The sequence below is a fragment of the Aspergillus eucalypticola genome, assembly GCF_003184535.1.
Source record: "Aspergillus eucalypticola CBS 122712 chromosome Unknown BO83scaffold_1, whole genome shotgun sequence".
Classification (NCBI taxonomy): Eukaryota; Fungi; Ascomycota; class Eurotiomycetes; order Eurotiales; family Aspergillaceae; genus Aspergillus; species Aspergillus eucalypticola.
In genome coordinates, this window is record NW_020290275.1 from 1,353,651 (window position 1) to 1,368,050 (window position 14,400).

The 14,400-nt window shown below is 49.7% G+C and overlaps 6 protein-coding genes across 6 annotated transcripts; 4 read left to right on the forward strand and 2 right to left on the reverse strand.

Annotated features, from left to right (window-relative positions):
* Nucleotides 1–1,679, forward strand: BO83DRAFT_302761 (uncharacterized protein; the record flags this gene model as incomplete). Its single annotated transcript, XM_025527162.1, has 2 exons — nt 1–1,476; nt 1,563–1,679. Coding segments are annotated over 2 exons (1,593 nt in total), but the record flags the coding sequence as incomplete, so codon positions are not given.
* Nucleotides 1,680–1,973: 294 nt separating this feature from the next.
* BO83DRAFT_384287 (sugar porter family MFS transporter) lies at nt 1,974–3,937 on the reverse strand (the record flags this gene model as incomplete). Its single annotated transcript, XM_025532582.1, has 5 exons — nt 1,974–2,377; nt 2,453–2,806; nt 2,868–3,299; nt 3,355–3,469; nt 3,515–3,937. 5 exons carry the CDS (start codon nt 3,935–3,937, stop codon nt 1,974–1,976), a joined length of 1,728 nt encoding a protein of 575 aa, XP_025393482.1.
* A 2,330-nt stretch (nt 3,938–6,267) lies between these two features.
* On the reverse strand, nt 6,268–8,069 carry BO83DRAFT_351864 (sugar porter family MFS transporter; the record flags this gene model as incomplete). The annotated part of the gene is made up of 4 exons (XM_025528962.1): nt 6,268–6,740; nt 6,799–7,446; nt 7,499–7,937; nt 7,993–8,069. The coding sequence occupies 4 exons, from the start codon at nt 8,067–8,069 to the stop codon at nt 6,306–6,308; spliced, it is 1,599 nt and encodes a 532-aa protein (XP_025393483.1). The 3' UTR covers nt 6,268–6,305.
* A 1,464-nt stretch (nt 8,070–9,533) lies between these two features.
* Nucleotides 9,534–9,997, forward strand: BO83DRAFT_422499 (uncharacterized protein; the record flags this gene model as incomplete). The annotated part of the gene is made up of 2 exons (XM_025535042.1): nt 9,534–9,913; nt 9,964–9,997. The coding sequence occupies 2 exons, from the start codon at nt 9,534–9,536 to the stop codon at nt 9,995–9,997; spliced, it is 414 nt and encodes a 137-aa protein (XP_025393484.1).
* A 1,382-nt stretch (nt 9,998–11,379) lies between these two features.
* BO83DRAFT_433477 (uncharacterized protein) lies at nt 11,380–12,368 on the forward strand (the record flags this gene model as incomplete). The annotated part of the gene is made up of 2 exons (XM_025535688.1): nt 11,380–12,220; nt 12,286–12,368. The coding sequence occupies 2 exons, from the start codon at nt 11,380–11,382 to the stop codon at nt 12,366–12,368; spliced, it is 924 nt and encodes a 307-aa protein (XP_025393485.1).
* A 1,233-nt stretch (nt 12,369–13,601) lies between these two features.
* On the forward strand, nt 13,602–14,346 carry BO83DRAFT_351865 (glycoside hydrolase family 11 protein; the record flags this gene model as incomplete). Its single annotated transcript, XM_025528963.1, has 2 exons — nt 13,602–13,879; nt 13,947–14,346. The coding sequence occupies 2 exons, from the start codon at nt 13,602–13,604 to the stop codon at nt 14,344–14,346; spliced, it is 678 nt and encodes a 225-aa protein (XP_025393486.1).
* Between the last annotated feature and the right edge of the window lie 54 nt (nt 14,347–14,400).

Consider the following 14,400-nt stretch of genomic DNA (forward strand, 5'->3'; position numbering starts at 1 on the left):
CCTGACACAGGTGTTACACGTCACTACAACTTTACCATCACACGGGATATCACCGCCCCAGATGGCTACCAGAAGAGCGGCATCCTCATCAACGGGCAATTTCCCGGCCCATTAATCGAAGCCAACTGGGGCGACATGATCTTCGTCACCGTCAACAACATGATCACGACCGACACAGCAGAAGGCTTGACCCTGCACTGGCATGGACTCACACAAGCCAAGACTCCCTGGGAAGACGGAGTCCCCGGCATCACCCAGTGCCCTATCGCCCCCGGAGGAAGCTTCACTTACACCTTCCAAGCCGACCAGTACGGCACCAGCTGGTACCATTCCCACTACAGCGCCCAGTACACCGATGGTGCATACGGGCCCATGATCATCCACGGCCCTGTCCAGCCCGAAGCCACCTACGACTATGACCTAGGGCCCGTCATCATCTCCGACTACAGCCATTTGAGCTACTTCGAAGTCCTAGAAAGCATCTTCTCCATCCCCCCGGTCTTCCCCAACGTCGACAACAACCTGATCAACGGCCGCGGCGCCTACAACTGCAACAGCAGCTCCACTACCACCTGCAGCCCCAGCTCCAGCCTATCCCGCTTCAACTTCTCCTCCGGCAAAACCCATCGTCTCCGACTAATGAATACGGGTTCCAACGCGAACCAGAAATTCACCATCGACAACCATACCATGACCGTGATCGCCAACGACTTCGTCCCCGTACACCCCTACACCACCGACGTCGTCACCCTCGGTGTCGGCCAGCGCACCGACGTAATAGTAACAGCCACCGGCAACCCAACAGACTCATACTGGATGCGCGCCTCCATCGACATGACCTGCCTCAACGCCACAGCCAGCATCCCCACAGTCAAAGCCGCCATCTACTACGAACACGCCGACACAGCAACCTGGCCAGCCACCACCACCACAACAACCTGGGAAAGCAACAACTGCGCCAACGACCCCCTCAACCTCACAGTCCCTTACTACCCCCAAACACCCCCATCTACACCCGCCGCCACCCAAACCATCGAAATCACCCTCGCCCAAAACACCACCGGCCACACCTTATTCTACATCAACAACTCCACCTTCCGCTCAGACTACAACACCCCTCTCCTCCTCCTGGGAAAATCCGGTAATTTCTCAGACCCAGACCCAGACCTGAACGCCTACAACTTCGGCTCTAATTCCTCCGTTCGTCTCATCATCTACAATCTCTTCTCCATGCAGCACCCGCTGCACCTCCACGGCCATAACTACTGGGTGCTAGCCCAGGGAAGAGGGACCTGGGATGGAGTCGTCACTAATCCTATAAACCCTCAACGTCGCGATACACAGATCGTCCAGCCAGGTACGGAGGATAGTCCCGCGTATGTGGTGCTTGAATGGCAGGCGAATAATCCCGGTGTTTGGCCGCTTCATTGTCATATGTCGTGGCATGTTAGTGTGGGTTTGCTTTTGAATGTGGTTGTAAGTTTCCTTCCTTCATTTCTTTCTGTCTTGGTTGTGCTCTATTGTGATGGGTTAATCGCTAATGGGTATTTTCTGTGGTAAAGGAACGACCCGAGGATATTGAAAGACTTGCTATTCCGGAGTCTATGGCGCAGACGTGTCGGGATTGGACGGCTTTTAGTAATCGGGGTTTTGTGGATGAGATTGATTCGGGGGTGTGATTTAGTACTTGTATATTTTGTATCCTACATTTCGTATACTACTTGTTCAGAACTGGGCATTGTAAGACTTCAGTGTTAGTATATACTTTACCAGATAATATCCTGAGACAAGGAGAGAGTATTTGCATATAAGCAATCATTATTACCAAACTAGCTACACACTGCAATTCCAGTGTTATCAGTCACTAATAACCCAACACATTAAACACATTACCACAAAACGACATCAGCCCAACCACCTTTGCACACCCACCCACCCTGTCATCACACTGTCCCCCAAGCTAACTCAACCATTTACGACATCTCCACAACCTCACCCGTAATCTCACCCTTCTCCTTCTCCACCACCAGATCGCCCACCTCCTTAACACCTGACAATCCCAAACTATCATAGATTCTCTCCATGCGCTGACGATCCGCCTCGGCAATACTATCCATACCACCACCGAAGAAGATATCCAATTCCTCAAGGGTCTTATCCTTCGTCTCAGGGGCAAACTTCCAGATGAAAAGACCACCCAACGCACTGAAAATAGCGAAGAAGATATAAGTACCGTACTTCATGGATTTCAGCATGTCCTTGGTGGTCAGACCGATGACGAAGTTGAACATCCAGTTGGTCGAGGCGACGATGGAGACACCGCGAGAGCGGGTACTGTTGGGGAAGATTTCCTGGGCAAGAACCCATGTGACGGGACCTGTAATTTTCCATGAGTGGTTAGTATTTGTTATGAGGGAGGGGGGTGGAGGGGGAGTGGTTGGTATGTACGTACCCCAAGAGTAGGCGAAGTTGACGGCAAACAGCCAGATGAACGCAATGGCTACCCATCCCTGGGCCTTATCCAGACCCTCGTTCTTGTTCCAGTTATCTTCGTACAGGCCCTCCACGATGGCGACCACAATGTGACAGCAGAACATGCCGATCGCTCCGGCGATCAGGAAGGTCTTACGACCGAACTTGTCGAGCAGGAGCACTGCAGGCAGGGTGAAGATAATCTGGAGAATACCGGTGACACCGGTGGCCAGGAGGGTCTGTTTGGTGGAGGAAAAACCGAACGATGAGAAGATCTGAGGGGCGTAGTAGAGGACAGCGTTGATACCGGTGAATTGTTGGAAGATCATGGCTCCTGTTTACGAATACTATTGTTAGATATGTCATTGAGGATGAAGACGGGTGGAATAACATACCGCATCCCAGAACAAGACGCTTGAACATGTTGGGAGCAAAAAGCATCTTCCAGGGGGCAAGCTTGCCACCCTGACGGATCGCTTCGGCTTCAGATTCCTCATCAAAGAGAACAGCAGCTTTGATTTCGAGAATTTCAGCGCGCAGAAGGGGGTCGTTTGGTGGCAGTCGTCTGAGCTTGGAGAGGGCGGCGGTCGCTTCTTCTTCGCGGTGCTTGGACATCAGCCAGCGAGGGGAGAAGGGGAAGAAGAACATCCCGAAGAACAGAATCCAGGCAAACAAAATCTGCAGGGCGAGGGGCAGGCGCCACGCGATGGTCTTCTGTCCCAAGCATGTGTGTCCGTGGTTCTGCGCAGCGTTGTAGGTGCCATCGGCGAGGTAGGGGTTGGAGATGCCTTCGGGATTGCAGGTAGTGCCGCCGACGTATTGCATTCCTGATGCAGGGTTAGAAACAGAGTATTATGCATAGACAGCGAAGGGAAAATGTACCATAATCCAGCCAGAAAGCGATCGATGTACCGATGGTGATGGACAATTGTTGCAGGGAGACCAAAGAACCTCTCAGCTCTGGAGGCGCAATTTCGGCTTGATAAAGTGGAATAACCTACACCGATTAGCACAAGAAAAGAAGAATAAGAGAATCGCTTACCTGACTGAACATGCCAATACCGATACCACCGACGATACGACCAGCAAAGAAGTACGACGGCTTCTGGGCGCCGGCTTGAAGACTAGAGCCCAGAGTGAAAATTATCACAGCAACCATCATAGAGTACTTGCGAGAAATGCGATCCGCGAGGTAACCATTGAACAGCGCACCAGCCCAAGCACCCAACTCCAAAGAAGCAACCAGCCATCCCTGGACGGTTGAGCCCATGAAGTACGGGAAATGGTTCTCGAAATTTTCCATGACCAGGACGGGACTCATGACACCCTGATCATATCCGTACATGATACAACCAAGGGAGGCGAACGCACATGTCGCAAAGACATAGGGATTTTTGAGCATGCCCATCAAGCCATGAGGCTTCTCGGCGTTGGTACGACCAACGACAGATTGACTGACCACCATCGTGACAAGCTTTCACCTCAAGTGCCAAGAATATGCTTCGAAGGCAAAATCGTGCAAAGAAACGGGAGAAAAGTCAAGTCAAGCCTCGCCAAGCGACACAGCAACACGAGGGACGCCGTGTATTATAAGCACGCCGTCTCGCCACGAACCTCAGCATCGGCGCAAGGCATTTTTGTGGCGTCTGGTTAGGGCTCGGTTACGAATTGAGGCCCAACAGCCAAGAAGCCATACCGGGCAATTGTCGGGATAGGATTCTGGCTCGCTCGTAGCGTTCACCCACTGGCGAGGGTCGGCGTGATGGTCCTGGCTCTCAATTTCCCAGCGAAAGAGCCAGTCGAGGCCGCTGGAAAACGCCACCAAAAAAAAATCCCGGCTAGTCTTTAGCCGCCTGTGACACACCCTCACCCCATGGGCGACCTCGACCCGGGGTATTACCCCAGAAATAGTAGACAGGGGCCGTTAGCTTCGCTGGTAGTGGCCCATTTGACCAAAGAGACGCACTTGGAAGTTGTAAGCAGCACGTGGCTTACTGGAGGAAAACAAGGACCTCGCTTCCAGAGTACAACATAAGGCATACGCATGTCAGAAAAGGGTCCTACTGCAACCCCAAATGTCACGTTGCCTTGCCCTATGGGGGATTGGTTGGGGATCTGGGGAAATCTGGGAACAAACAACGGCATGGCGAAAAGAACAGGAACCGGCTAGATCCACGTGGCGGCGTCAGCTCTCACGTGCATGAGCTTAGCGTGGTTGTCAACGTGTCTCTCTGAGACTTCGGAGTTATGAACACGATTCCTGCTCCAGGTCTCGCAATCGAGGTGAAAAGAAGCGAGCAATGTATCCAATCACCGTATCGCATGGCCGGGCACGGGCCGTGTGGGCGAGTCTGGGCCCTCATCGGCTGTCGGCCGTCGGCAGCGGCCGAACTCTAACAAATTGCCCGGCTCTTGATGCGGCACCACTTCGGGATGGTCTTTCAGAAGGAGTTGACTGTGCAGATGACCCTTGACCGGGGTAATGTCCTAGTTTGATTCCTATTAGGCCCCCCAGACGCCACTGCAGGCACATGATCGTAAGATGAGGTGATCAAAAGCCTTTCAATATGGCAAAGTGGGGGAAAGTTGAGTCTGCTGATGAAAAGTTAAGATGGAAAAATGGAACGTAAACAATACTCAAAGTGTTGCTCACAGGGAAAGGACTTAGCCGTAAATTGGCATTTACCCTTAGGGAATGGTATAGCCTTTCGATCGTCACCTGCCAAGTAGACCCCCTCTGCTGCGACCTCCAATGGTTGTTGCGACCTCCAATGGTTTTTGTGCCACGGCTTCTCCTGCATCTTGACGAACCGTCATCGACAAAATCGATTTGCATCCACGAGGTGAATGATCTTCCGATCAGTCTAGAAAACATCGAACCTTAACCCTTCGTTTGTAGCAACCCGTGGGGCTGCAATAAATGCGTGGCGTCTTGTCCGATCATGGATCATCTCGCTTGAGCAGGTTTTTTGACATATGCGCTATCGGGCTAACCCCCCGGCTTTTGATGATTTGAGGTTTGCTGGTCTAGAGTGTATATCATTCTGGCATGAACACAGTCTGATCAAAACTGATAACTTTCAATTGTTGTCAAACAATCCTTGACGCTGCTGTATCTTTCGAGTGTCCTGGATGGCCTACTTAGACACACTTGTCAGAAACTTTAGCTCAATAGTGATTCTATAGAGGGTAGGAAGTTATTGAACCCAACTGTTGTCTCACAAAGAGACCTGGAGACAGACGGACTTGAACCTACGGCTCCAACAAATGCTAAGAGGAATTGGTAACGTCTATATTGTCCATTTAAGTTTGGGCCGACATGGGGCAAAACTTGATTCTGACCAGAGATAGACATAGTCTTATGAGATGATCTTAGGTGAGAGCGAGACAATATTGTGCCGGAGTAGGAGGGGAAGTGGACGGCAAAGATTGAGTTGAACAGTCAGTCGCTAGAGAGGTGAATCGACCACGTGAGAATCACACCGAGCCTCCTGTCTCTACTTTTATTTTATTTTCGGACGGTTAATGGCTACAGTACATGAAGTAAGATGGAGTGGTTCTGGACGGTTCTGGACCCTCCTTAGTATGATTGAAGATCTCTCCACCTTGAGTAACAACTCCATGGTTTGTAGTATCTTAAGAATATTGTAACAAAATGATAAGACCCATTATATCCTAGCAATTATGAAATGGATCGAGATGCATGACAATGACCACTTCTAGTGTATTCCCACTATCAACCGACAAGATACCTGTAAAACATTCCAGCACTGCAAATCATAATTCCTGCATAACAATTATACCCTCAGATCGATGATTATATATGATTAGTTTTACGACCGCCGCTTAAAGTTCAAGCCATAAGTATCATGCACGGCGACGACCTCTAGCTGTTTGCCAGCACCAGGCGCCACAGCAATCTCTGAAGGTCTATCAGGGTCGATTTCACCTTTCTCGCTTGCCTCCAGACCATCGGCGGACTTTTCGACCACGTCCCACTCTGTTCCTGCCGCGACCTCCAGGTTCTGACCCCGGGTTTCTCGCACAAAGACGAAGCAGAAGAGTGCAGCGGCAATGTCGAAAGCCATGAACAACAGAAAGGTGTTTGCACCGATGTTATCAATCATGTAGGGACTGGCAAAAGAGAAACAGAATGATGTTGCCCAGTGAGCCAACATACTGCATGCTAGTCCCAGGGCTCGAATACGCGTGGGAAAGATCTCTGGCACATATGCCCAAGGGACCGGACCCCATGAACAGTTGTACACCTAGTAGAAAACGTTAGTCAGGCACTAAGGCAAGCAATGTAAGAAGACGATTGCCTACCATGATATCCAAATAGAGCATGGCCACCGTGGCTCGGCCGGCAGAGGTGACCGACGTACTCGACTCGGTCGGGATACATTTGACGATCAAAGCGGTGATCAACATACACACGGCCATGAAGACTGATCCGCCCGTAAGCAACATCCGACGACCGAATCGCTCTGCGAGGAAGAGGATGAAGAACGTGCAAGCGATGAATTTCACGGCACCGAAGAGACCAGTGAGCAGAAGATCGCGATTACCTCCGCTTCCGACAAGAAGCTTGAAGTATTCTGGCGCGAAGACGGCGAGGGCACTGCTTCCCGTCGCATTTTGGAACATGAAAAGCATAGGCCCGACGCAGAAACGCAGGCGATTAGCCGGTTCCCACAGCTCACGAAGAGAAAAGTTCTCTTTTGCTGCCTTTTCTGCCTTCAAACCCAGTTGTGTTTCCTTAAATTCTTCGATGGTCTTCTCTCCTTCGTCACCACGAATCCAGGTCAAGGATTTCCAAGCTTCGTCGGTTCTGTTTTGGCTTAGCAGCCAACGTACGGACTCGGGCAGTGTACACGCTCCGATCACCATGATTCCTCCCGAGACCAGCTGAAGACCCACGGGGATTTGCCATTCGCGCGATGTTTTCGAAATGCTTGCACTCGCTGCGACACCCTATGCGTTTGTCAGCCAATGACCAGGCACAATGCTCTGTTAGTACACGTACGTAGTCTATCCAGTAAGCCGCTAGGATACCCCATGTGTATAGCCATTGGTAGAAGGAACCACATCGCCCTCTGATTTCCTTCGGCGTCATCTCGGCGGAGTACATAGGGACGACAACACTTTGGCCTCCCATACCAATACCAGCGATGATGCGGGCTGCGTACCATGCGCCAAGCGAGTGGGTGTTAATGACCTGGATAATGACCCCGATGCAGAAGACGGCAGTTGAGCCGATGATGACCCATTTGCGCCCGAACTTATCGGTGAGATAATAGGCAAAGAGAGATGCGACGAAGGAACCGAGCTGCTCCAAACCGACCGTTAAGGAGGAGACCTTAGACTCCTCTCCGCTAGTATAACGAAAGTCATCCTCAAAGGTTGTGTAGCTCAAAATTCCGCCCGCAATGCCGGAGTCATAACCTGCCAAGAACGAGGAGACGCTGAAAGGGGCTCGAGGTTAGCGATCACATAGAAAAGGACACTGGCATCTCTCACAATATGATTGCGGCCAAATGATAGGCCCTCAGTGTCCCTAGTGTGGAGTTGAGCTTGGGAAATTCCAAAAGCGCCATGATAACGGTGCTGTTGGCTTATTCGTGGATGGATGGAAAAGTAAAACTCCAGAACATCTGAGGGCGACTAGAAACAGGCTCAGCACAAGATATAAATGATCTTTCCGATCGGGGCTCCATGACCTCTCATGGCGCTTCGCTGAGCGGCCAGGATGTGCTGGTGGTGACATGCTATTAGCGTCAATTGCGTGCTGAGTGCCCTGTGAGTGCGCAATTTCGCTGGATATATACTGGCAGGAATATTTTTTTATATCAGCCCATGCTATTCATATGATTGCCAACAACCAACTAGACAGGGAGAAGCTCGCTGGTTCGACAATCCCAAATTATTATCGTAGGCGAGAGCCGATGCACGGACATTGCTCTAGCGATACATCACCACAGCTCAGTGGACTTTGGTTGAAGCTTAGTGGTGACGCCTTCGTGCTGATTGATGAGGTGATGGCTATGGAGTACTAGTGGCTATCTGTTGCCCGTTGAGCCGTCTGATTCGATGAAGTTGACGCGCGTCGCGACAAGAAATCATTGCAAGTGTTGTGTGGTGCGTCCAATTACCCCACCGATTAGAACAAGAGTCATAAGGCAGAGAGTTTAGTAGTTGATCACAGAGATGGGATAGACCACTATATCCACCTCAATAATATCAGTTTGAACCTTAAATGCTTATCCAGCTTGCAATATTTAGAGTTAGTGGGGCTTTCTAAGAAACCCCGACATGAGCTATCCTTGAGCTTAACACCAGATAGCGACCACTAAAGTAGGGGTTACACTGAATTACAATCAGGCTAGTTCAAACGAGAATGTTACCTATTTTCCATCATCTACTTTTTGTCGCCTGAGCTCACTACTACCTCGCTGCCACCTCATTAGTGCGTGCTTTCACGTACATGCCCCTCGGGCCCTACCTCGGAGGACCAGTATCTCCGAGCGTCAGTGCACCTTATCTGAACCGAACTGTGATTCCTTACACTTAGGGCTTTAACAGATAGTATCTGGCTTTGGACTTGAAGTTGCCTAAACCCCTAGTTGCTGTGGCTTACTTTTCATGACGATCGTTGCACGCTTTCAATTGCACAGTCACTCTTCCCTCGTTTCCGTGTCGTAAACTAACCAACTCCTTAAAGACCAACACGGGCCCTGGGCCCGGATCGATGAAAGCTGCCACAGGTCTTCACCGAGGCAACCTTTCTTTGTGAATCTCAAGATACGCAGACATCTGCATTCATAAAGCTTGCAAGAATGGGAATGGCTATCATATTCTCGGCAAGCCGTGTTACCAGCCCCAGGAATTACTATATTGAATTCGAATTTCGGAAGGAGTGACTGCTCAGAGATGGAAGTATGAATTCAGCATCCTCTTCTAACCTTACCTCTTCCAACTCCTCGCTTCTTCTGGCTTCTTTATTTGCTCAGACGCGTGTTACTTCTAACTATCCGCTTAATATCGTGTTTCAATAGCTAAAGATGGCCGATGATCTTTTTGATGTGTCTCAGTGGCAGTTTACTACAACATGGCTATATCTCCCGTGTACAGAAGAATACTGGAACAGACCCGACCAGTTTCAGAGGGCCATCGATGATATCGATACCTTGACCTACGCGATCTACAACTACAACCCAGCCATCCCCCCTACTATGCGTGGTGTTTTGCTTGCGGTTTATCACCCGCCGGATTATGATACAACTTCTATCCTGGCCATTGCACGCGGCGATCTAGTCAACTATCAATATGCTGCCGCAGGACAGCCCCAATTAATGGGACCCAGTCAGTCGACCATCTGTCTCCCGCTTAACGAATCGACCATATATCTCTCGCTTACCGAGGACGATGTTATGGACATCAGGTTTGTACAGCGCTTGAGTAAAGTTCATCCTTGGCTGATTCTGTTTATAGCGAAGACGCGATTGTGAGCACGGCCATTCAGTGAACTTGTTATATCTGGATGTCCTCAGTCTTAAACATTATACCTCTCTAAAAGACCCTCTATCGCATGGATAGGGCTGGGCCTCTAAGTTATTACGTTGATTTGATAACGCTGGGTCGTGGGTTGAAATTGATCTCGACGAACAAGGTGTGTGAAACTCACTTCCTCTCAGTCTGCATTGTCTTCGACGCTCTAACAAAGTCCTCATGCAGTTGTATTTGATTATTAACGAAAATTAGTCTCGTCGTCTCCTGCTGTTTTTTGCTACATAAAAATGGCAAGGATTCTTAATCTTATTCCTCTATATGAAGCTACTTAAACGGGTTCCGGAATAACTCTTTAGTATGATAACGGGTCTTGAGCTGAGCATCAATTATACGATAAATCGTGAAGCTCACTCTATCTCGTCTACGATCATTTGATACTCATATTTTGTAAAGGCTTATACAGTTAAGCCGATCGGACAACGAACCCTAGTCTCGCCTTTCCCTGCCGTTTGTAACCAAAACGGCAGGATTTCTTAGCGTGGACTCTTGAGGGATCTATCATTCCTCTCAAAATGATCAAGTTGAACAGGCCTACAATTAAACACACGTTCATTGGTTATATTAATTACAGCAATAGCATTACGAGTGTTATGGGTTATCTATTACATTATCTCGTCGATATTAGATCGAATGGTGTATGTCGCTCACCACGCCGACGCTGCGCCTTACGCCGCCAATATCACCCAGTTAACGGGTATACGAAAACAGTTCATACCCCGTGTGGCATTGACACCTGCGTCGCTCAGGAAATCTAGGTGCAGTCAGTTTATAAATCCGGGGCCGAAGTACTTAAGAAGGGATTGATCCAGCGTAAGGGTGCTAGGCTCCTCCTGGCCGATATCCTGCATCACCGCGACGTACTATTGAAGCTGCGTGCTGGCGTCATCTATGTTGACTTATTCCGATCAGTGGATGACAGCCAGTATCCGACTTTTTCTGGGCTAGGCCCTCATGGAATAGAACTGGCAATCAACACGCCGACAGCCTCGCAGGGCGATCCAATGATGCGCTCTCATTTTCGTCCTGTCGGCTACGCAGTCATCAGAGGCTGTGCTGTCTAGCCACGCTCATACTTACTGTTTATGTAGCTCATCATGGGTTGGTTATCCTGATGTTTGCTCATGGTTGAGAACCGAACCGTGGCTGACCCCGGTCTGTGACTCAACCTGCAGACGTAGCGATGAGTCTATCAACAACATGGCGCTTCTAAGCTCTTAAGCCCCTTTTCTCTTTGTTTCCTTCCAAGCCACCACAACACAGACTGTCTACCTTACAAACTACCCACGCGCTCTTTAATTCACTACAAATAACTTCCATCTTTCGTCTCTACGTATAATCATGTCTTCCAATCCAAAGTCCAGCTCTCTCCCAGCTCCGAACAATGTGCAGCCAACAAAAGGTCCAAAATACAAACGCAAAAAGCTGGTGTGGATCCTTCTCGGAACCATTTTCCTCGTCGCCATAGTGGTTGCCGTTGTCTGTCTCTCAGTCTTGCTCCCTAAAAAGCTTAAGCACGACAACAACGACAATGGAGTCAGCCATAACACCGGAGTAAGTACTACTCAGGGAGATGACACCCTTCCTATGGATCCCGATGGAGGCACTTATAACGAAGGCGGTCCTCACAATGGAACTGGCACTCATACCACGAGTGCCACTCCGACCGGTGATGTTCCGCACCAGCCCAGTGCTACTTCTGAAGGGGAGGACTCTCAGCGGCCAACTGCAGTTGTCAATGTAACTGACACACAGTCCGTACAGGGAGGAAGCCAGTCCCAGGATGGAGAATGCCATGTTGTCAGCAGAGTATCCTACACCTTCTATGGATATCCCGACAACGACCCTCCAGGTTCAGACATCTCGGAAGACTGTGGCCGCGGCATGGCGGCTGGCGGCATCGGCACCCACGAGAATCCGCTTACTTTTGCCACGGCACCTGGCGAATTCGATAGATGCGAGGTCATCTACTCCCCCTACCTACAGAAATATCTGATCAACGAAGACTACTGCGAACAGTGCACTAAAGACTGGAAGAGCCATATATGGCATGTCGACGTGTGGTTGGGAGGCAATTCAACCACCTACGGCACGGAGCAGCTGAAGTGCGAGAATAGTCTGACTTCGGCTGAAGAAAGCCAGGTCGTGATCAAAAACCCAAGCAGTACTCTGCCTGTTGATCGTGAGTTCTTCTACATGTTGATGTTGTCATTGTGTCGTGCTCCTATACTGATGGTTGAATCATAGTTACCTCGTTCTATCTGGGCGGCAACTCGGTTTGCAGCCTCGATCACATTTATCCGGATTACGATACCAAAGACTATTGCTGAATTTTATTGCTTTTTTCGGGGAAGAATGAATTTTCGATTGCTATATTACTTTCTTCAAGTTGATGTTTTATTAGCCAATTGTTAGCCATTTTGCTGGTGATAGGTTTTGCCGGCTTTGGCCCTTGCTATTATTTTACTGCATCACAATGATACACTTCATGTTGCTTTGCTCAGCTGCCTACAGACTTAGCAGTGCTCAATGACAAATATTCTAAATCATATTGAAACGCGTAGACCCTCAGATAATGCCACAGAAGGGAAGAGTATGGTAATTTCACGGCAGAGCCATCTCACCAGTTCTCAGAATGGAAAGAGCACTGTCATGGAACTATTGGCGCCCCACCTAGTGGATACTTATACTACAAGGTATCGGGCGGCTATCTGAGCAATCGGATCTTCTTGAGCCACAGGCTAATATCAAAACATCTTTTGGCGTCTAGCCTTTTTTTCTTTGACCGTCGGGAAGCCGGTTCTGCACGGTCTTTCCTCTCGCGTTCTACTTTCCAATTAGGTTTCATGCGAAGGATCTCAATTGGCACCTTCCTAAAATAGTAGTGATTGTGTTATCCTCAAATTTAACGCGGCGGTGGCACTCTGCTGAGTCACTAACAGCAGGAGATACATCCCTAATTTGGCACACGCTAGCATTTTCCTTCCTAACTAGATACCGGCAGTATGTCTCCGTCTAGATTCCAGTAGGATTATAATCATTGTTAAAGTAGTATACAGTGTCATCAATGGTTTTATATTCCATCCTTGATTGGATGAGAGCCAAACAATGGGTCTTACGTAATGAACAATGAAGCATTCGAGCCAAGATGCTTTTAACACAGCAATAGAGTCAAGCTATACAGGCGGATATCGAGATTCACAACCGAAATCTAGACCCTTGAAGCTCCACTGCCAAACCGAACAGGCATTATGATTTCAGGATGTCTGCAGGACCCTAGAAGGCGATTTAGGCTGTTTCGGGAGATCAATCCGGCTTTCCAAATCGCCCACGGATGCTCCACCGACTAGGCTAAACCCCATCACAGCGGACGTTTCAGGTACGGCAGGGTCTCACATTTAGGGCCTCGGCAGGGTCTCGGCAGGTACCCTTCTTAATAAAGGCTAAATAGCTTCTGCAGAATCATGGGTATATCAGGAACGTCTCCTCCATCGCTGCAGACCTTCTTCTTTTCTTACACCCAGCCCCATTGAATCAACTCCTCAAGCCAAGTCTCTTTCAACATGCTCACCAAGAACCTTCTCCTCTGCTTCGCCGCAGCTAAGGCTGTTCTGGCCGTTCCCCACGACTCTGTCGTCGAGCGTTCAGATGCCTTGCACAAGCTCTCTGAGCGTTCGACCCCGAGCTCGACCGGCGAGAACAACGGCTTCTACTATTCCTTCTGGACCGACGGCGGTGGTGATGTGACCTACACCAACGGTGACGCTGGCTCGTACACCGTCGAGTGGTCCAACGTTGGCAACTTTGTTGGTGGAAAGGGCTGGAACCCTGGAAGTGCACAGTAAGTTAACCTCTCTCAAGCCGTCCCTCTAGGGTATCCAGTGAAACAAATGCTCACATAACTTCAGGGACATCACCTACAGCGGCACCTTCACCCCTAGCGGCAACGGCTACCTCTCCGTCTATGGCTGGACCACTGACCCCCTGATCGAGTACTACATCGTCGAGTCCTACGGCGACTACAACCCCGGCAGTGGAGGCACGTACAAGGGCACCGTCACCTCCGATGGATCCGTCTACGATATCTACACGGCTACCCGCACCAACGCCGCTTCTATCCAAGGAACCGCTACCTTCACCCAGTACTGGTCCGTTCGCCAGAACAAGAGAGTTGGAGGAACTGTTACCACTTCCAACCACTTCAACGCTTGGGCTAAGTTGGGGATGAACCTGGGTACTCACAACTACCAGATCGTGGCTACCGAGGGCTATGAGAGCAGCGGATCTTCCTCCATCACTGTTCAGTGAGCTGCAGATGTCCAACCGTGCTTGCAGGGATTGAGTGGATGTGGGAAATAAGTG